Source organism: Rattus norvegicus, chromosome 5 (genome assembly GCF_036323735.1).
Source record: "Rattus norvegicus strain BN/NHsdMcwi chromosome 5, GRCr8, whole genome shotgun sequence".
Lineage (NCBI taxonomy): Eukaryota > Metazoa > Chordata > Mammalia > Rodentia > Muridae > Rattus > Rattus norvegicus.
In genome coordinates, this window is record NC_086023.1 from 62,070,339 (window position 1) to 62,090,979 (window position 20,641).

The following is a 20,641-nucleotide window of genomic DNA, read 5'->3' on the forward strand; positions in this document are numbered from 1 at the left end:
AGAAGGGCGGGGCTTTGCGGGGCTTTGGCTGACCAGCGAGCTACAACCCCAAACTGACCAGATCCGGCGGCTGGTGACAAGCCAGAGATTTGGGCAAAAGCGCTCTCTCTCTCTCTCTCTCTCTCTCTCTCTCTCTCTCTCTCCTCTCTGTTCCTCTTCCCTTTCCTTTTTCTTCTCCTCTCTTTTCCTCTAAAGATTCCTTTCTACTGTAAACTGGCTTCTCTCTCATCTTCCTCTTCCTGAAGTTGTATCGGTGTGAGCAAGCTACTTGAGGAACTCGAGGACTACTGTAAGGACTACTGAGTTAGTAATGAGTATTTGTCCTAAAGGAGATCAGTGAGGTTTGCAACAGTGTAAAATAATCACAGAGTTCTGTAAAAAGTGGAAGAATTTGAACAGTGGGCCTTCAGGTTTGTTAAACTATGTGGTCGGATCTGGATTCAGGAATGGGCAGAAGTCATATCTATTTCAGTTGAGGTGGCTCAGGGCAATATGTGACCTTGTTTCGAAAGTGGGAGGCAAGACGCAGAGCGAGGAAAAATATTTGCAATAGATCTCTCTAGCAAAAGAAGACTACCAAGCATAAACAAAGAGCTCCCTACAAATAGAAAAAAAAAACACACAACTGAAAACAAACGATACTGTAAAAGTATCAACATGGTGCTATGGAAGCCTAACATTGATATTTTGCATTGTAAAGGTACAGAAGAAATTCTGTGAAGTCAATGCTTTTCAATTTAATTAGGTCTTGAGTCCTCCACGGGAAATACGGAGGGCAGAAAGATGTACCCCACATACCAGCAGATGGCAGCACAGGACTCTTGCAGAACTAAATGAGGGTACCCAAAGACCCAGTTTGGGGCCTCCCTGAAGCTTGATAGGCTTGGTTCTGACAAAGAAGTTCATGGAGGCTCTGATTCTTTAGGATCTGTGACTTTAGCTTTAGTTAATTTGTGGGGTGTGTGTGTGTGTGTGTGTGTGTGTGTGTGTGTGTGAGAGAGAGAGAGAGAGAGAGAGAGACACACACACAGAGAGAGACAGAGAGAGACACAGAGAGAGAGACAGAGAGAGACGGAGAGACAGAGACAGAGAGATAGAGAGACATAGATCCTTTATGTCTCAGTTGTTTCTGGGCTGGGCTGGGGTGGTAAAGAGCACTGGATAAAAGAAAAGCACCAGAGGTATGCTACATAGGAAACAAAAGGAAAAAGAAAAAAATTTCTCCATCTTTAAGAAATCTACTTATGGGCTGGAGAGATGGCTCAGTGGTTACGAGCACTGACTGCTCTTCCAGAGGTCCTGAGTTCAAATTCCAGCAACCACATGGTGGCTCACAACCATCTATAATGAGATCTGATGCCCTCTTCTGGTGTGTCTGAAGACAGCTACAGTGTACTTACAATAAATAAATAAATGAATAAAATAATAAATAAAACCATTAAAAAAAAGAAATCTACTTATATGGGGTTAGAGAGATGGCTCTGTGATCAAGAGCATTTGCCACTTTGTATAGACTAGAGCTCAAAATTGCCTGTAACTCCAGTTCAGGGGACTTAATGGTGGGTGTAGCTTTTCCTCCTTCTTTCCTTTCTTTTTTAAAAAAGTTTTTTTTTCTCTTTTTTAAAAGAATTATTTATTTTATGTATGTGAGTACACTGTAGCTGTCTTCAGACATACCAGAAGAGGGCACCAGATCCCTTTACAGATGGTTGTGAGCCACCATGTGGTTCCTGGGCATTGAACTCAGGACCTCTAGAAAAGCATGGAGTCCTCTTACCCTCTGAGCCATCTCTCCAGCTTTGGCTGGTCTGGGCTTTTGCCAGTACCTGCAGGTGCATCTGCATAGTTAAATCTCTAAAAACTATACTTAGACAATTATATAAGTACTTACACAATTAAAGTTGGAAAGGTTTTATGCGGTAAAAAAAAGCACAGGGTCGAAGATGCCCAGGTTACCCTCTGAATTTGCCCAGGTACCCTCTGAATTTCAGGGTTTTTACTAACTATAGATTTAGATAAATTAAGTTTCATTTGTACTTGGGGTCTCCCTATGAATCCCAGATTGGATTCAGGCCCATGATTTTTTTTTTTTTTTTTTTGGTTCTTTTTTTTTCGGAGCTGGGGACCGAACCCAGGGCCTTGCGCTTCCTAGGTAAGCGCTCTACCACTGAGCTAAATCCCCAGCCCCCAGGCCCATGATTTTTGAGTGTGTGGTTAAAGGATTGTGCCAAAGTTGGGCATGGTGACACAAACCTTTAATCCTGGCATTTGGGAGACAGGGACAGGCAGACACTCTGAGTTTGAGGTCAGTCTGGTTACATAGCAGGACAGCCAAGGCTATATAAAGAAACTTTGTTTAAAAAAAAAAAAAAGGATTGCCAACAGACTAAGTTTTTAGTGTGTGTGTGTGTGTGTGTGTGTGTGTGTGTGTGTGTGTGTGTGTGTGTGTGTGTATATGCTCATCCACCGAACGTGTGACTATCAGAGGATAGATTAACTGGAGTCAGTTCTCTCCTTCCACTTTGTGGGGTCTAGGGACCAAACTCAAGTTGTCAGGCTTGGAAGCAAAGACCCTTTACCCAGTCAGCCATTTCACCAGCTCTAGAACAACTTCCTTTTTGGATTTACAGAAATCTTGTAAAAATAGGATAGTTCCCATACATACCACAAACCCAGTTTCCATTGTATATCCCAGGTTAGCAGTCTAATTATTATCAAGTCTCACTTATTACTAGTATACAGCATATGGGTCATGATTTATTATGATTAAAGGAACAATATTGGTACAATACGATTGATTAGTATCCATGTTTTATAGAGTTTTGTAGGGGTTTTTTGGCCCTGTGTCAGGATTCCTTCTAGGATTGTACATTATCTGAAGTCTCCTTAGGCTTCCTTGGTGGTGACAGCTTGACTGTTGATGACCTTTGAATCTCAATCTCAGACTCCTGAGAACAGGAGTCATGTATGTGAACACTACCTCTGGAATCTAAGATTCTCCTTTAGTCTGTCGGAGCAGAATGTTCTAGAAACCTGTAATCCCAGTACTGTGGAGATAGATTCAGGAGGAGAGAAGAGTTCAAGGGCAGCCTCTGCTACTTAAACCTCTTGAGACAAACCTGGGTTATGTGAGACCCTGTCCTAAAGGGGAAAAAAGTTAGCAGCTGGCGAGTGGCTCAGTGGGTAAAATGTTCGCTGTGTAAGCATGAGGGCCAGAATTTAGATCCTTAGCACTTACACAATTGCCAGGCATGTGTGATGACTTTACAACACATTAATTTTTCCCTGAAAGACCCACTTTCAGATTTGTGATTGAAAATACATATGAGGGGCTGGAGAGATGGCTCAGTGGTTAAGAGCACTGAATGCTCTTCCAGAGGTCCCGAGTTCAATTCCCAGCAACCACATGGTGGCTCACAACCATCTGTAAAGGGATCCAATGCCCTCTTCTGGTGTGTCTGAAGACAGCAACAGTGTACTCACATACATGAAGTAAATAAATCTTTAAAAAAAAGAAAATACATATGAAGTAATAAATGAGTGTTTTTATTTTATTTATATGAGTATGCTGTTGCTGTCTTCAGACACACCAGAAGAGAGCATTGGATCTCACTACAGATGGTTGTGAGCCACCATGTGGTTGCTGGGAATTGAACTCGGGACCTCTGGAAGAGCAGTCAGTGCTCTTAACCACTGAGCCATCCCTCCAGTCCCCCTAAATGAGTGTTTTTTTTAGGCATGCAGTTCTTTATTAATTTTGAAATATTACACTTATTTTATTTATAGTGTGTGTGTTTACATGTGTGGGCACACATGCCATAGCTCGTCAGGAGACGGCAGAGGACCAACTGTAGAATTTGGTTCTCTCCTTCAACCATGTGAGTCAAGGATTGGATTCAGGTCATCAGGCTAGGTGGCAAACACTTTTACCTGTTGAGCTATCTCACAGGTATCTTTGATGATTTGTTATAGCAGCAACAGGAAACTAATATCGCCTCTAACATACTTAAGCAGAGGGAATTGATATGGCAATGTAAAAACTTCAGGTACCTGCTATGCAGGGAAACTGGAAAAATTAGTTTTAAAAATCCTCACTCTTTGTCAGGTGGTAGTGATGCACGTCCTTGATCCCAGCATCCCATTAATCCCAGGAGGCAGAGGTAGGTGTTGGGGTTCAGACCCCTGACAAATGGCTGAGGAGAAAATTTTATATACCAAGTGGACTTGGTCTCCAGGTTCTCCTAGCATCCCTCAGTCTTTACCTGTTACAGACTATGGCTGGCATAGTTTGCCCTCTGTCCCAAACTTTCCAGCCCAGGGGCTGGGCTTCCCCTCCCCCAGAAGCTCCTCCCTATATAATCCAGACATTTTAATCTCCCTGTCCTTCTCTCTGTATTTTCTCTCTCCCTGAATGCACACCGCTCTTTCTTTCTCTTCCCCCTTCTACTTCTCCCTTCCCATGGTGACTTCTCTGGCCTCATTCCTTGGTACCCGTGAACCTGCCCCAAATTGGCTTCCCTCAATAAATCTGCCTTTAAATACTTTAATTTGGCTTGAATTGCCTCATTTCACCAGTGGAAAATAACTTATCAGTAGGAGAATCTCTGAGTTCAAGGCCATTCTGTTCACAGATTGAGTTCTAGGACTGCCAGGGCTACAACAGAGAACTCCTGTCATGAAAACAAATAATTCTCACTGTTCATAGTCTTTGGAAATTGTCATGAGGTAAACCACAATACAGAGAAATATACATTTAGGGAAATATGTATTTATTTTATGTATATGAGTACTCTGCGCTCATGTACACCAGAAGAGGTAATCAGATTCCATTACAGATGGCTGTGAGCCACCATGTGATGCTGGGAATTGAACTCAGGTCCTCTGGAAGAGCAGCCAGTGTGCTCTTAACCACTGACCCACCTCTCCAGCCCACATTTAAGAGAATCTTTCCTGATATACATGTACTTCCTTTGGACATATACTTTGGGGCAGAATAGTTGAGTCACAGACCATATGTGTACAACCTCTGTAAATACTGATGACATTTTTTCTTTTTAAAATTTCAAGGGGGAGGGGCATGGTGGTGCATGCCTTTAATCCCAGCACTTGGGAGGCAGAGGCAAGCAGATCTCTGTGAGTTCAAGGGTAGCATGGTCTACATAGTGAGCTCCTGGCCAGCCAGGCATATAGTGAGATGCTGTCTCAAGAAAATCTAAAATAAATAAATAATAAAAAACATTTTGTCATTGTTAGTAGTTGTGTTGGTATTTTGTATGTATGAGTGTTTTGCCTGTATATGTCTCTGTGTGTTCCTGGGTGCCTGAAGAGCCCAGACGAGGGCATTGGATTCCCAGGACTGGAGTTACAAAGAATGGTAAAAAGCCCTGTGGGTGCTGGAATTGAATTTGGGTCCTTTGGAAGAGCAGCCATCTTAACTGTCCTGCTCCCAGTCAATATAGTTTCTTGAAGAAATTGTAGCAGTTCCATTTTCTGAGGCAATAGATGGCAGTTGTTTTACACTTTTGCCACCCTTTCCCCTTTGCCAGTGTTTGGTGCCAATCTTTTAAATTTCATCTATTGTAGTGCACATGTGGCAGTACCTCCTTGAGGATCTAATTCAATTTCCCTGTTTGAGGCAGATCTTTGTGGGTTTGAGGCCAGCCTGGTCTACAGAACTACTTCCAGGACAGCCAAGGCTATAGAAACAAACTCTGTCTCAATGTCTCTCAAAACAAAAATAAAAATTAAAAAAAAAAAAGAAAAAAGTTCACTGTGGTGCAGTCTGTCTTTGAACTCTAAGATCTTCTTATCTCAGCCACTAAAGTGCTAGGCTAGAACCTAGCTTTAGTTAGGCCTTTCTCTTCCTTTCTGGTTGTGAATGGAACCCAGGGCCTTGCTCAAACTAGCTACACGCTCTACCACTGATCTAGAACCCCAATCTCATTAATGGTGTCTTCAATGAACTTAAGTCCTCAACTACAGTGGCATCAAATTCTTACTGGAATCAATCTGCTCTGTTCCGCTGAAGATCCAGAAGTCAGATACTGGCGGAAGGAGCAGGCTTTGGGAACACATTCTTATAATCCCCAGTACCTTTGATGCTGAAACAGGAGAATTGCTGCAAGTTCAAGGAACCCTGGAGTACATAGTACTTGATCAGTTAGAGATAGGTAGCAAGATTTGTCTTCAAACATTAACCACAAAAGAAATGGGTGAGAAGGACACAGGTCTAATTAAGGTTGGCCCAGAGGAAAACAGAGGAGACATTTCCAGTGCAATTTACTATCTTCAAGGGCTCAGAAGTGCAAATGGCTTTTATGACACACACACACACACACACACACACCCAAACAAACAATAGATGGGAAATCTGACTGAATGGGATCTTCCTCTTCAGAGCCATTTCTTTCTCCTTAAAATTTTTTATAAGATTTATTTATTTATTATATGTAAGTTAACAGATGGTTGCAAGCCATCATGTGGTTGCTGGGATTTGAACTCGGGACCTTTGGAAGAGCAGTCAGTGTTCTTAACCACAGAGCCATCTCTCCAGCACCTCTCCTTAAAATTAAAAAAAAAAAGCTGTATGGTCTGAGCATGTGAGCCCAGGTGCCTGAGGAGTCTAGCAGAGAGAGTGTCAGATTCCTAGAGCTGGAGCTGTGAGCATGGGTGCCGTAAACCAAACTCTAGTTCTGAGAAGACAGTATATTCCCAGCCCCTCTCCCTCTTGTAACTGGTCTGCACCCTAACCTCCTAGGGCAGCATCCCTCAGTGTGTTTTTGTTTGTTTTTAAAGAAACCAATTTCTATGAACTTGAGAGAAGGAGACTTTCAGAGAATATTCTATGAGAAGGACTGGAGAGATGGCTCATCAGTTCAGAGCATTGGCCGTTTTTCCAAACACTGACCTGGGTGCAATTGTCAGTACTCACATGGCAGCTCAAAAAATGTAACTCCAGTTCCACGTCATCCAACACCCTCAGTGTCCATTGCTCTGTGGACACTGCAATATTTATCACATATATTATTATTCATATATATTAAAGAAAAGGATAGTGCTTTAAAGGTCAGAGTACAGCTAGGTAGAGTGGTGAACACCTGTAATCCCAGTGTTTATATGGAGGCGAGAGCAAAAAGATGCTGTCTGGGGTCAGGAACAGATTTATTTTCTCTGCCAATTAAAATACAGGAAAGAAGTGTGTCTGAAGATCTTGGGGGGTGGGGGTGGGAAATCCCAGCATAGCCATTTCACCATAACAGAAAACTGGGGTCCTTTCTCGGGACCTCATTTTCATTAATAAAATAATTAAAAATGGACTCAAGGGGCTGGAGTGATGGCTCAGCAGCTAAAAGCACGGACTGCTCTTCCAGAGGTCCTGAGTTCAATTCCCAGCAACCACATGGTGGCTCACAACCATCTGTAATGGGATCTGATGCCCTCTTCTGCTGCGTCGTCTAAAGACAAGACAGCAACACTGTACTCATACGTAAAATAAATAAATCTTGAAAATAAAATAAGTAAAAATGGACTCAAAGACAGAAAAAGCTCGAGTACAATTTATTAGAGTTTAAGAAAGAAAATCCAAGGGAATGTGAATGAAAAGAAAGGAATAAAAAGGAAAAAGATGGGGTTGGGGATTTGGCTCAGTGGTAGAGTGCTTGCCTAGCAAGCGCAAGGCCCTGGGTTCGGTCCCCAGCTCCGAAAAAAAAAAAAAAAAAAAAAAAAGGAAAAAGATATGATTGCTCTTACATATGGCGGAGGTTTATTGTAGCCATGTGAGAGAGCATACTCAGAGGCAGAGACATCTGGGAGGGTCCAGAGTGGTTATGAACAGACTGAGCTGTGCCACGTGGAGAGGGGGGAGGGGCAGGGGAGGGAAGAGAGAAGAACTAGGTACAGCAGCCAAGAGACCCAAAACTACAAAGAGCCGGTAACCAAAGCGGATAATATTGAGAAGAGCAGCGCAGGTTCTGGGCAGGGCGTGCCAGCCAGGAGGGCCCTATAACAGGTGGGGAATGAGGGACGCAGGGAGAAACTGGCGGCCAGGTCCTCTTTGATAAATTAAATAGGCAGCTCAGTCCAGGACTGATATCTAACAGAAGGCAAACAGAAAAGATTCTAGCATCTCCGGCAGGGGAGGGCGGAGAAGATGGGCTAGGAGGTAAACCACTGGGTGTCAGACAGCCCCACCTAGAGGAGAGCTTAAGAAAAAGCATAAGGAAGCACGGAGACTAATTAGATTCTGGCCAGTTGAAAGAAAAAGACAGAGAAGAAGAAAAAGAAATGATTACGCTTTTCTAGGTCAGACAGAACCAGAAGAACCTCACGGTGGCTCTTAGGGACTTCAAACAGGAGGGGATGCTGGGAAGGAAAGCACATCTAAAGGTGAACCTGCTGTCCGGTTCTTCTAGCCAGGTCTCCGTCCAGCTTGGCAGGTTTAACCCTTCAAGGAGGAGACAAAAGCACATCTCCCTCTAGATTCTATTATTACACGAAGACAATTTGTGGGACTTGGCCAGCTTCTCCTAACTGGTTCCTAGGTTTGAACACAGACCATCATGATTGGCAGCAAGCCGTTTTACCCACTGAGCCATCCCACCTACCCATCTTGAATGTAGGTGACACTATTCCTTGGGCTTGGGATCCTGGGCTATACAAGAGTGGAGAAAGTGAGCTGAATCCTTCTACACTTGCATTTTCCCCTCTCTGTTCTAGGTTATGGACGTAGCAGCTCCTTCAAGCCTCTGCACTGTGGCTTCCGTGCCATGATGGACTGTACTCGGGACTGTGACATAAAACAACCCCTAACTAAGACATCAGACATCCTTCTCTGTCATTCTTGTTACCTTGAGGTGGGGTTTCTTAGTGAACCAGAAACTCACCAGTTTTCAGTTTGTCTGTAAGACCCAGTGACTCGCTGGTCTCTGTCTCTAACTGACTACCCTTATATTAGCCCCTACCATCTTATTCACTCCACAGACACCTACGAAAGACTTGTGGCCACTTACTCTGGCTCCTGGGCTATAGCCCCAGCCACGACTTTTTCAAACAGTTTGCATCAGACTTTTGGTTATTATAAATCTTAGGGACCCTATAACAGTTTCCACCCAGGCAAAAAATGTGTGTGTGTGTGTGTGTGTGTGTGTGTGTGTGTGTGTGTGTGTGTATACTCCATCTACTCTCCGTCTGTGTGATTCTAGGGATTACACCCAGGTCATTAAACTTGTCAGCAAGCAGGTTTAAGGGCCGAACCTTCTCCCTACCCCTTGTTTTTGTTTTTATTTATTGGCTAGATATGGAAGTAAGCCACTCGGTATCACCTTCTGGTGCCTCCTTCTTGATATTGTAACCTAAGACACTCAGATGTTTTCTTTCCTTCTGCCCTCCCGTCCCCTACTTCCAGGACCAGGTAATATGAAGAAAGAAGATGACAGATTAGGCTGATCATGGGGTTGTATGCCTTAACTCTCAGGGACTGGGAGGCAGAGGCAAGCCGATCTCTTAGTTTTCCAGACTTGCCTGATCTACATAGTGAATTAGGGACACAAGCACACACACACACAGGTATACACACACAGGTACACACACACACAGGTACACACACATGCATGCATGCTCACATGTTCACACGCACAAACTCACTCATGCACACACAGATACATACACACTTATACACATACAAAGACACACACACACACACACGTACGCACTCCCCATATGCACACATGTTCACGTATACATGCATGGGCATGCGCTGGTGTACACACACACACACACACACACACACACACACACGGGCATGCACATACACACAATGTGCACACGTGCACACATATACACAGACCCGTACATACAAAGCCCCCTCACATACACAGACACACATGCACATACACACATACATGCTTGATCACACATTCCTGCAGACACACAGACACACATATGCACACATACATATATGCTCGCTCACACATGCATGCAGACACACATACATAAGCACACACGGGCATGCACATACACACAGACATGCACACATGCACATATATACACAGGCCCCCACACACATACACAGACACACATGTACACACACATACATGCTTGCTCACACATGTGTGCAGACACACAGATACACATGTACACACAGAGACACACACATGTGCTCACATGCACTCATATCCATATACACATGTGCGTGTACACACACAGTTACACACACACACAACCTGCGACTGCAGAGTGGCAGAGATAATTAGCAGAGCAGCCAGTTTTGACATCCACACCAGAGCTGAGGAACTGTGTACTCTTTCCAGTGGCAGAGGCAGAGGCACCAGAGCAGTGACAATGGTGAAGCATTGGTCACCCAAGTGGCAGCAATCAGTACAACAGCAATGACAGTGGCAGAAACAGCAACTTCTAGAGACAGGGCCTCAGACACCCAAGCTTGGGAGCTAGGACCATTGAGTGCTGTCAAGAGTAGACAAATCTCTGGACCCTAGGCCTGGGACTACCATGAGCAGCCATTAGGTACCAGCGACTCCCTAGTGCCCTAGACCTGGGAGCTGCTGTGCTAGTACAAGCTGAGCCATTCTGACACCCAGGACCACATAAGTGCTGTAACAATTTTGTTAAGGGTCCCTTACACCCCAGGCCTACAATGGAGTGGTAACATCTGTCACTGTAAGGTCCTGGTCCTCAGGCCTACACAAGGAGCTATAATACCCGTGTCATCTGTTGTTCCCTCCTCTTTACTGCCACTGTTCTACTGCTCTCTGTCTGTCAAAAGCCAAGGGACACAACAGCTGCCGAAAAACAGCGCTGGAAGAACTTTACGTTCAGTTTTCATCCAGGTGGAGCGTCCCAGCCCAGTGATCGGTAACAGAAGGCTTTTAACATGGTGAAGTCCAGGCAGGTCCAGGCAGACTATGACAAAAAGTGTCTTTCTCTGGTAGGAACATCACAATGGATTTTGGCCTCCTGCAGCTAGTTGAAGGAAACTTAAGAAAGGGCTTCCTTGGGGCTGGGGATTTAGCTCAGTGGTAGAGCGCTTACCTAGGAAGTGCAAAGCCCTGGGTTCGGTCCCCAGCTCAAAAAAAACAAACAAAAACAACAACAACAAAAAAAAAAAAAAAAAAAAAGAAAGGGCTTCCTTGTAGCCAAAAGGTTTAGAGCTTAGCTCTAGAGCCACCTTCGGGGTAGAAACAGCTCGAGAAAGCACAAAAAGAGGAAAGACGCAGCCAAAGTCCAAGTAAGCTAGCTTGTATCAGTGGAGACCGCAGGAGCAGAGAATAGGTGAAGAGGACTTAGGGTGCTGGTGCAAGCTGTCAGGCTGCATGCTACTCCAGCATCATCTCATCACCCAGGCCACCTTTTCTTCCTAACCAAATGGTTCCTGTTGGTCCTTTCTCCCAGTGTGACGGTTACGTTCTCAGTGTGGCCAAGGGAAAGGTGTGTATAACAATCATCTCAAGTGAGTGCAGGCATGCAATCTCAACGTTGCCTTCTTTCCCTCCCTCTCCCCCTTTTCTTCCCCTTTCTCTCCCCTCCCCCTTGATATACATATAGTTCAGTGGCTGGCCTCAAACTTTGATTCTCTTGCTTTGGTCTCCTGAACTGTTGGCTCACTGGCATATGCTATCCACCATACTCAGCACATTAAGCAGATAGCTAAACTGCCCCTCCAAGGGCTTGGTCTCCTGGCAGTGTTCATCCATTTGTGTACTTCTTTCTTTTTCTTTACCTTTTTCTTTTCTCTTTTTGTTTTCTTTTTCTTTTCTTGGTAGCACAATCTTTTTGTTGTTTTGTTCGTTTTTTTTTTTTTTTTTTTTTACTAGACAGGGTCTCTCTGTGTAGTCCTGGCTACTCTGAACATGGAACTCACTCTGTAGACCAGGCTGGCCTTGAACTCACAGAGATCCACCTGCCTCTGCCTCCCAAGTGCCTGGATTAAAGGTGTACACCATCACCGCCTGGCTTCTCTTCTTTCTTTCTTTCTTTTTCATTTAATTTCCTTTCCTTTTTTTTTTTTTTAGACAAGGCTCTCTGTGTAGCACTGACTATCCTGGAACTCACTCTGTAGCCCAGGCTGGCTTCAGACTCACAGAGATCCATTTGCTTCTGCCTCCCAAGTGCTGGAGGTAAAGGTGTGTGCTGTCACCATCACCTGGCAACATTTTATTATTAGTTGTGTGTGTGTGTGCATACATGCATGGAAGTGGAAGTCAGGGAGAGAGTTCTCTCATTCTACCTTGTGGGTCCCAGGGAGCAAACTGGTCACTAGTGTTGGCAGCAAGCACCTTTACCACTGAGCCATCTTGTAAGTCCTATGACTCACTTTTGATAAATGTTAAAAAAAGAAGGGTGGGATGGGGGGGTTGGAGGAATGGATGACTCAGCAGTTAAGAGCTTATGCTGCTCTTGCAGAGGACTCAAGTTTGGCTCCCTGCATCCATGTTGGGTCTGTAACTCCATCTCTAGGGGCACTGATTCTTCTGGCTTCTGGGCACTTGCCCACAGATACATGCACACATACACATAACTAGAAATGAAGCAAATCTTTGAAAAACGAGCTGATGTCACTCTTATAATCCGGACGGCAAAGAGGATGATGTCCACTCTTCTCAGGAAACTCCCTTGCTTTCTCATCGTCCATTTTTTTAAAAAAAAATTACTTTTTTTTCTTTTTCTTTTTTTCGGAGCTGGGGACCGAACCCAGGGCCTTGTGCTTGCTAGGCAAGCGCTCTACCACTGAGCTAAATCCCCAACCCCAAAAGATTACTTTTTTAAAAGCAGCACACACCTTTATTCCCAGCACTCAGGAGGCTGAGGCCAGCCTGGTTGACAGAGTGAGTTCCAGGACAGCCAGGGCTACCCAGTAGAACCCTGTTTCAAAACCCAACCTCCCAAAAAGATTATTTTTATTTCATGTGTATGAATGTTTGCTTGCATGTATGTTTGTATAGTATATGTATGCCTGACATTGGTGAAGGCAGAAAGAAGGAAAGAAAGGAAGGAAGGAAGAAAGAAAGATCAGACCCTCTGTAACTGAAGTTATAGACAGTTGTGAACTGCCATGTGTGTGTTGAAAACCAAAGCAAATGAAAGAGCGCAAATGCTTTTAACTGCTGAGCCATTTCTCCAGCATCTTGCTTTTTTTGTTTGTCTTTAAAGACAGGGTCTGACATAGCTCAGGAGCCCACTCAAGTCACTATCCTTGAACTGCTAATCCTGCTGCCTCCACCTTCGAAGTACTGAGATTACAGGCATCTGATGTTATGCTTGGCCTCAGACTATGTGTGAGCTGCTAGCTACTTGCGTGGGACAGGCCCATGTGATGAGGAACTGAAGCTTGCCCATAGTTAATAAAGAGCTGAGGCTATTATTCCAAGCCCTGAAGGATTGGGTTCTGCCAACAATCGCAGAAGGGAGGTTGGAACTGAGATACTCCAGTCAAGCAGGCACTTGGGAGTTTCTGAGAAACCCTAACTGGAGGACTCAACTAAGTTGTGCCTAGATTCTTGGCCTGCAGAAAGTTCGAGATAATTAGTGTTGTTTTAAGTTACTAAGTTCTGGGGTTATTTAGTTCATGTCAATGGAAATTACACTGGCTAAATCTACTTAGGTCTAAAATGTGTGCACCTCACAATTTTACTAGATTGTTTCCCTCTGTTTTATATCATTTGCCAGGTACAAAGTGCTTGCCAGTTTCTCGTTGACTGGCCTCTGCATTCTCTAGAAGGATCCTTGATTTCATAACAGTTCTGTTTGTTCTTTCTAGACTCAGTACTAGAATTTAAGTTCAACTTCTTTTCAGTTCATTGCTTGCTCAAGAAAAACCGCGATAAATAGTGAAATATGTCAATCACAGGCTGCCCCAAATGCCCGCTGTCTTTTAGATCTCTTTTTTCTCTTCTCCAGATTTATATAGCTCTAACATTTGGAAAGACACTTTATTTATTTGTTTGTTTGTTTGTTTGTTTATTTATTTATTTTGAAGGGAAGGCTTCGTGTAGCATAGGCTGGCCTTAGATTTACCATGTAGCCAAGGATGGCCTTGAATTCCTGATTCCTGATTCCCTAGCCCCTATCTATCTGGAGAAGAATTGGGTATTTGCTGCCATAGCCCGAATGCAACCTTGTGTAATTACTATGGCAAGTACTTCTTCGGTTGTAAGGCCTGGTGTCATTAAGGAAATCAATTGCGAAGTCTTCAATGAAAAGAATCTGCTTTTTGTGTGGAAACTCCACACACGTGGGAGGAGCAAAAGGTTTCCACTCTCGCCTCACACAGGTGAGGGCTAGCCCCTCCCATACTTGCTTTGAAGCTCTTTCAGTGGGCGGAGCTGCCTTCAATCTCGGCTATTAGAAAAATGAAGGGGGACCTCGAAGTCTACGTGCTCCTGAGGGGCGGGGTCGGCAGACTGGGCGCGAGCGGATTGGCCCGGAGGCGTAGCCCTGGGGATTGGTTCCGCCCAGGCTCTCTCACGGATCCCAGTCCGAGTGAGGGGAGGGAGTTCTGGTCGCTCAGGCTTCGCTGCTATGGCGCCTCGGGGCCGCGCCCAGTCCCCAGTTTGCCGGCGGAGCCTCAACTCTTTCCTCCGTTCACTCTGACCCTGAGAACCCGGGCGGCTCCGAGGGAGCGGGTAACGCGGCGGGCGACGGGGACCATGAGGAGCGGCCGGACCCGCGAGGCGGACAGCGGAGGGCGGCGCGGCACCTGCTGAGAGAAAAGAGGGAGCGGCCCGGCTCCGCGCGCGGCTGAGGTGCGGCGGAGGCTGGTCCGCGCCTCAGCCATGTCGCTGCTCTGCGTGCGTGGTGAGTGCGCGGCCGGCGGAACCCGCGGCTCCCACGCCTGTCGGGACACTTGTGGTAGTGTCCCGGCGGCGCTTCTCCGGAACTTCGCTCCCCGTGCCTGCCCTGGGGGTAGAATATGTTCATAGTCACTTCTGCACGTTCGACGAGTTTACCCCGCTCTTTCCTGACCCCCCCTTCTGCAGTGGACTGTTATCTGTCCATTCCGGCAGCCGTGAGACAGTGTTGTTGTCGGGCTTGCCAGACGCTATTAAACAGTGAAAAGGGTCCGATGAGACTGGATTCTTGAGGGGACCTCCAGAGGTTGGCGCCTGTCTACAGCGGACAGCCTCCTATTCTTCTCCCCGCACTGTGAAACTAGTTGGCTCCCGAGGAGCCGCTTTCTATTACTCTGACCGTGTTAGTGGTACAGCTGTCACATCCCTTCTAGTTTATTTCTTGCTTTGCATCTTACTATTGTCTGTCTCGTCCCTGGCTCCTTTCCGGAACCTCCGCCTGTGTCTAGGCTAAAATTATTCTTGCATACCACTTTGAAGAACGGGGACGGGAGGGGGTGTTGGCTTCTCTCCCTTGGGAGTAGAACGTGGAGATATGGTTTATTTTATTTTAGCTTCTGTCCCTTTCTCTGAGGACACTTGGGCCATCCAGGAAGGGATGTGTTTATGTGCGGTTGGTTTTGGTAACAACAGTCTTGTTATGTAGGCTAGGCTGGTTTGCAACTCATTGTGTGGCTCAGGCTGGTTAGGAAGTTCTGATCTAACCGCTACACCTCCTGAGTACTGGGATTACAGGAAGCTTTTTATAAAACTAGAGCTTTGGAGTTTAAGTCATATGAGGTCCAGGGCCCTGGGCTTAGCTCTAAACGAGTAGAGACTATGTTGTTACTTTTTTTTTTTTTTTTTTTTTTTTTTTGGTAGTATTCTGAGTGCCAAACTCCGTAGACATTTTGAATGAATGTAAGAACTGTGATTTTTAGAGAGATTAACTGGTCAGAAAAAAAAAAAAAGTAGGGCTTGTTTTACTGATTGAATTTGATCTTGGGGGAAATTCAAATTACAAGCCATTTCATATCTGTTGAATGAGATGAGATAAAGTGGTTTGATTGTGAGAGTGTAGCTATCCACTAGAGCCTTCCCAGGCTTTTCCTGTCACCTTTTCCTGACTAGCTAAGAGTTCGTGTTTCTTTTGGCTGTACAGATTAGAAGCATTGTTGTTTGTGGTCTCTCTGATGGCAGTGTTTCCCTCAGCTGCTGGCAAATGGAACTGCTTTGGGTTGTTCTAGTCTTCTGTCTCATGAAATCTGAACTAACCCCAAATAGGATTTGGTTATTTCCGGGGATTATGAGAGATACAGTTTTTCTTTTTTAGTGGTTGGTTTTTCATTAATGAGAATTTTGCTTTGGTTTTAGGGAAGCATTTTCTCTCAGCAGCTGGGAGTCTATTTATTCCTTTAGATCCCTGCTGCCAAGTAGCAGGATTTGAGAGAGGTTGGGATTGGAAATGCCTCTTGGATAGTTTATTAATTCTCAGCTGCCACACCAGACAGAGCTAGACCTTATGAAAGACTCTTCAGGCAGGAGCACAAGTAAATCAGAAGTTATTTATCTGTATTTAATTGGAAAAAGAGCCGCGGCTGTTCTTACTTGCTTTAATGTCAGTCAGCTTTCATCGTCTGGAAATTTTGCTATTTAAACTGTTGCTGTCTCTCTATCTGTCTCTCCCCAGCCTCAATCTTAGAGTCGGTCCTCCTACCTCCCCAATTCTGGGATTGCAGGTTTGTGATTCCATGCCTGGTTTGCTTCTCATTTGTTTGCTGGGGTTTGGACTCAGTGCCCCTGGCATTAAGCATGTGCTTAACCACTGATCTATACCCTGAGCTCCTTTTTGCTTTTATGGTGGGTGGTGGGCAGAGACCCACTTTGTGGCCCAGGCTGGCCTTGGCCATTTGAGTCAGTGGATTGCCCGTGTGAGATATTACACCTGGCAAAAGCTAAATCTTCTACAGAGGCATTCCTTGTATTATATTTTAACAGCTGGAATTTGTTTTGTTGATGTTCTGGGTTTTTTTTTGTTGTTGTTGTTTTTTTCTTTGTTTGAGATAATGTCTCTTTTGTAGTCCATTAATAGCCCATAACTCATTATGTAGCTCAGGCTGGTCTTGAACTGGTGGTGATTGTCCTGCCTTAGTTTCCTAAAGACTGGGATTCGCCATACCTGGTCGTACACACATTTAATTCCAGAATTTGGGAGGCAGAGGTAGAGGCAAAGGCAGAGGCAAGCAGGTCTCTGAGTTTCAGGACAGCCTGGTCTACATAATGAGCTCCAGGCAAGCCATTGCTACATAGTGAGACATTGTCTCAAAATAAGCAAACAAAACCAAAACAACTCCACAAGTAAGTCTGGAATTACAGATGTGTGCCACCACCGCCTCTAGCTGGGATTAGGATGCTATTCATAGCCAGAAAGCAGTCTATTTAGTGATACTGTTTAATAACTCAACTTCAATTCATCTTGGAGTGCAATTGGATTAGAAACCTTTTCAGCCTGATATGATGCCTTTACTGACAGCACTTGGAAGGCCCAGGCAATCAGATCTCTGAGTTTGAGGCTACCTTGGTCTACATAGCAAGTTTCAGGACAGCCAAAGCTACACAGAAAAAAATAAATGAAAAAGAAAGAAAGAAAGAAAAATCTTTTTCATGATGTTTTAAGTTCAAACAGTAGTTAACTTGATATATAAGTTGGTAAATTGTGTTTCTTTTTTGTTTTGCCTTTAACTTTGTCAATCCATCTGTCTGTCCATCCATCCATGCATCTCTCTATCTGAGGCAGTCTCACATACCCTTGAACTCCTGGTGCTCCAGCCTTTAACCCCTAAGGCTAGCCAAGTTGGTTTTAAGAACCCTCAAATCTTCTAGAGTTTATTTCAATGCTGTAACTATCAATCATGCCTTATTTCCCCAGGTTAAAGGCTCTCAGTATCTTGACTCCACTGTGCTCACTCAGATGCTTCTTTCTAGCATTTTATTATGTTAACGTGCGTATGGATGTTTCACCTGCCTGTATGTTTGTGAACCACATTGTGCCTGATGCCCTCAGAGACCAGAAGAGGCCTTGGATTTCCTGGAGTTACAGATGGCTGTAAATCATTGGGTGGATACTGGGAATCAGACCCTGGTCCTTCGGAAGGGTAGCCAGTGCTCTTAACTGATGGGCTATCTCCTCAGTCCCTCAAATTATTTATTTAGTGTATAGACTCATAGCTTTTGTAGAGGTTAGAGGACAACCAGCTGGCCTCAGTTCTTTCCATTTCACCTGTGGGTTCTGGAGCTGGAAATCTGGTTGTTAATCCTTGGCAGCAAGTGCCTTTGCATATACTAAGCCAGGCTGGCCCCAGCTCTCCTTTTTCTTTCATTCATACATTCATTCATTCATTCATTCATACATTCATTCATACATTCATACATACATACATACATACATACTCTAAGTATTTATTTAGGATTTATTAAGGATTTGTTTGTTTGTTCATTTGTTTGTTTTTTAGACACAGGGTTTCTCTGTATAGCCCTGGCTGTTCTGCAACTCTGTAGACCAGGCTGACCTCTAACTCAGATCTGTCTGCTTGTCTGGGATTAAAGGCAAGGCATGCACCACTACTGTCCAGCCACAAAGATTTATTTTCAGTTATGTGTATATGTTCATGTCTGTGTGTGAGACAGACCTGCGTTCACCTGTAAATACATGTGCTCCCAGAGTCCAAAAGCAACAGATGCCCTGGAGCTTGAGTTACAGGAGGGTGAGACACCCTGGGTCTCAGGTCCTCTGTAAGCACAACAGTGTGTGCTGTCAACTGCCATACTATCTCTAGAGAGATGACACATTGCTCTTTAACACTAACTTGGTTCATTCTTGTATCTGCTTTGCTTTGAGCTTGTATCCACTCAAGGACTTATATTTTCTATTTGTCTAAAATATATCCTTCCTTTCACAGTTTAAAGTCTACCTCTGTTGTTGAAAACTTCCTCAGTGACCTTCTTCTCTTTCAGTCTTTAGGTAACTTGTCTGGACAGTGGCACTAATTTGGCAGTGAGTCATATACACTGCCCTTGGTCTAGCATTGTTACATTTAAGGTGACCTGGACAGAGGAGACAACAATGGTCAGATCAAACTGGATTTGTCTTGAATCGGAATAGTCCCTTGTAAGAGTCACATTGAAAAATTCAATTGAGAAGCTGGAGAGATGACTCGGTGGTTAAGAGTATCAAGTGCTCTTGTAAAGGACCAGAGTTCAATTTTCAGCATCCACATGGCAGCTTACAACTGTCTGTAACTCTAGTACCAGGGGTTCTAGTGCCCTTTCCTGGCCTCTGCGGGCTCCAGGTATTCATGTGATGCACAGACATACATGAGGACAGACACTGATACACAAAAAATAAAAATAAATCTTAAAAAAGAAACAACTAGATTGAGGGTGTTATCATTATTATTGAAGAGGAGATTGGTTAGACTACTAGACAGTATTGAAACCACTGGGAGAACATGGGAAGTTTAATTCTGAGTAGATTTAAGGGGAAGGGTCATAATAATGAAAATGTTTAAAAGTTTTTCTATATCACATTGTCAATAAAAGGATAGAACTGGGATAAGTGGTTTAAATTACAGGATTTTATCTGGTGGTGGCTCATTTCTGTAATTCTATCACTTGAGAAGAGACAAAAAGATCAAGGCAAGGCACCAGGCAACATAATGGCTTCTTAAAAATGGAAGTCTAGCTGGGCAGTGATGGTGCATATCTTGCTTTTAATTCAGCACTTGGGAGGATCTCTGAGGGCAGCCTAGTCTACAGACTGAGTTAGTTCCAGGACAGCTAGGGCTACACAGAGAGACCCTGTCTTGAAAAAGCAAAAAAAACCCCAAAGCAACAACAAAGAGTTCTCTTAGATTTGTGCAGATCTCTGTGAGTTCAAAGCCAGCCTGGTCTACATAGTGAGTTCCAGGGCTCTGGGCTTTGTAGAGAGATCATGTTTTTTTTTTTTATTTTTTTTTTGGTTCTTTTTTTTCGGAGCTGGGGACCGAACCCAGGGCCTTGCACTTCCTAGGTAAGCGCTCTACCACTGAGCTAAATCCCCAGCCCCGAGAGATCATGTCTTAAAAACAAACCACACAAATTCTGTATTTCTTTAATATGCTTTGATACAAGTTTACTCAAAGTGATGATGCTATTTTGTTTGTATTGTTGTCAGATCTATGTAAGAGCAACCACAGGAACCCAAATCAGAACTTTCTAGCTTTCATTGTCTTGGTCTTCATGACTAACTGCTTGTATGTTACAAGCATTTTGAGAATTGGGCTTTTTATTCTTCTTTGTAATTTTCATTATTGATTAACAGCATTTCAATAACTGGATCCCGATCCCAATTTGGTTCTTAAATGACCACCTTTCACTTGGCAGAGGCCGTGGTGGCATACATCTATAGTCCTAGCATTTGGAGGTGGGTAAAGGAGGATCAGTAATTCAGTGCTGGCCTGAACTACATGAAAACCTGCTTCAACAAGAAAAAGAAGATGATAGTAGTGGCACATGCCTGTAACTCCAATATCCTGGAGGCTGAGGCAGGAGGATCACTGTGAGTTCAAGGCTAGCCTGTGCTCCACAACGAGACCCCTTTAAAAAGAGTCTTGAAAATTTAAAAAGTAATATATTCGTCGTGTGTATAACCATAAGGAAACCCTGAATTCAGTCCCCAGCACTGCAGCCCGCAATCGGTCCCTGAAAGTAAGGAAGTAATAAATGCTAATATGTTAATAATTATCAAATTTTGAGATGATGCA

General features: G+C 44.2%; 1 protein-coding gene across 8 annotated transcripts in view; it reads left to right on the forward strand.

Annotated features, from left to right (window-relative positions):
- Positions 1-14,470: 14,470 nt before the first annotated feature.
- Positions 14,471-20,641, forward strand: part of Unc13b (unc-13 homolog B) — a 215,076-nt gene continuing 208,905 nt past the window's right edge. For 6 of the 8 annotated variants that reach the window (XM_039110717.2, XM_039110722.2, XM_039110723.2 and 3 more), the window contains exon 1: positions 14,477-14,808. In XM_039110717.2, the coding sequence (XP_038966645.1) occupies positions 14,787-14,808 (22 nt within the window). In that variant the 5' untranslated portion in view covers positions 14,477-14,786. Of the gene's footprint in view, positions 14,809-20,641 lie in introns of all 8 variants that reach the window. The other 2 variants (XM_063288360.1, NM_001042579.2) reach the window with 2 other exon arrangements.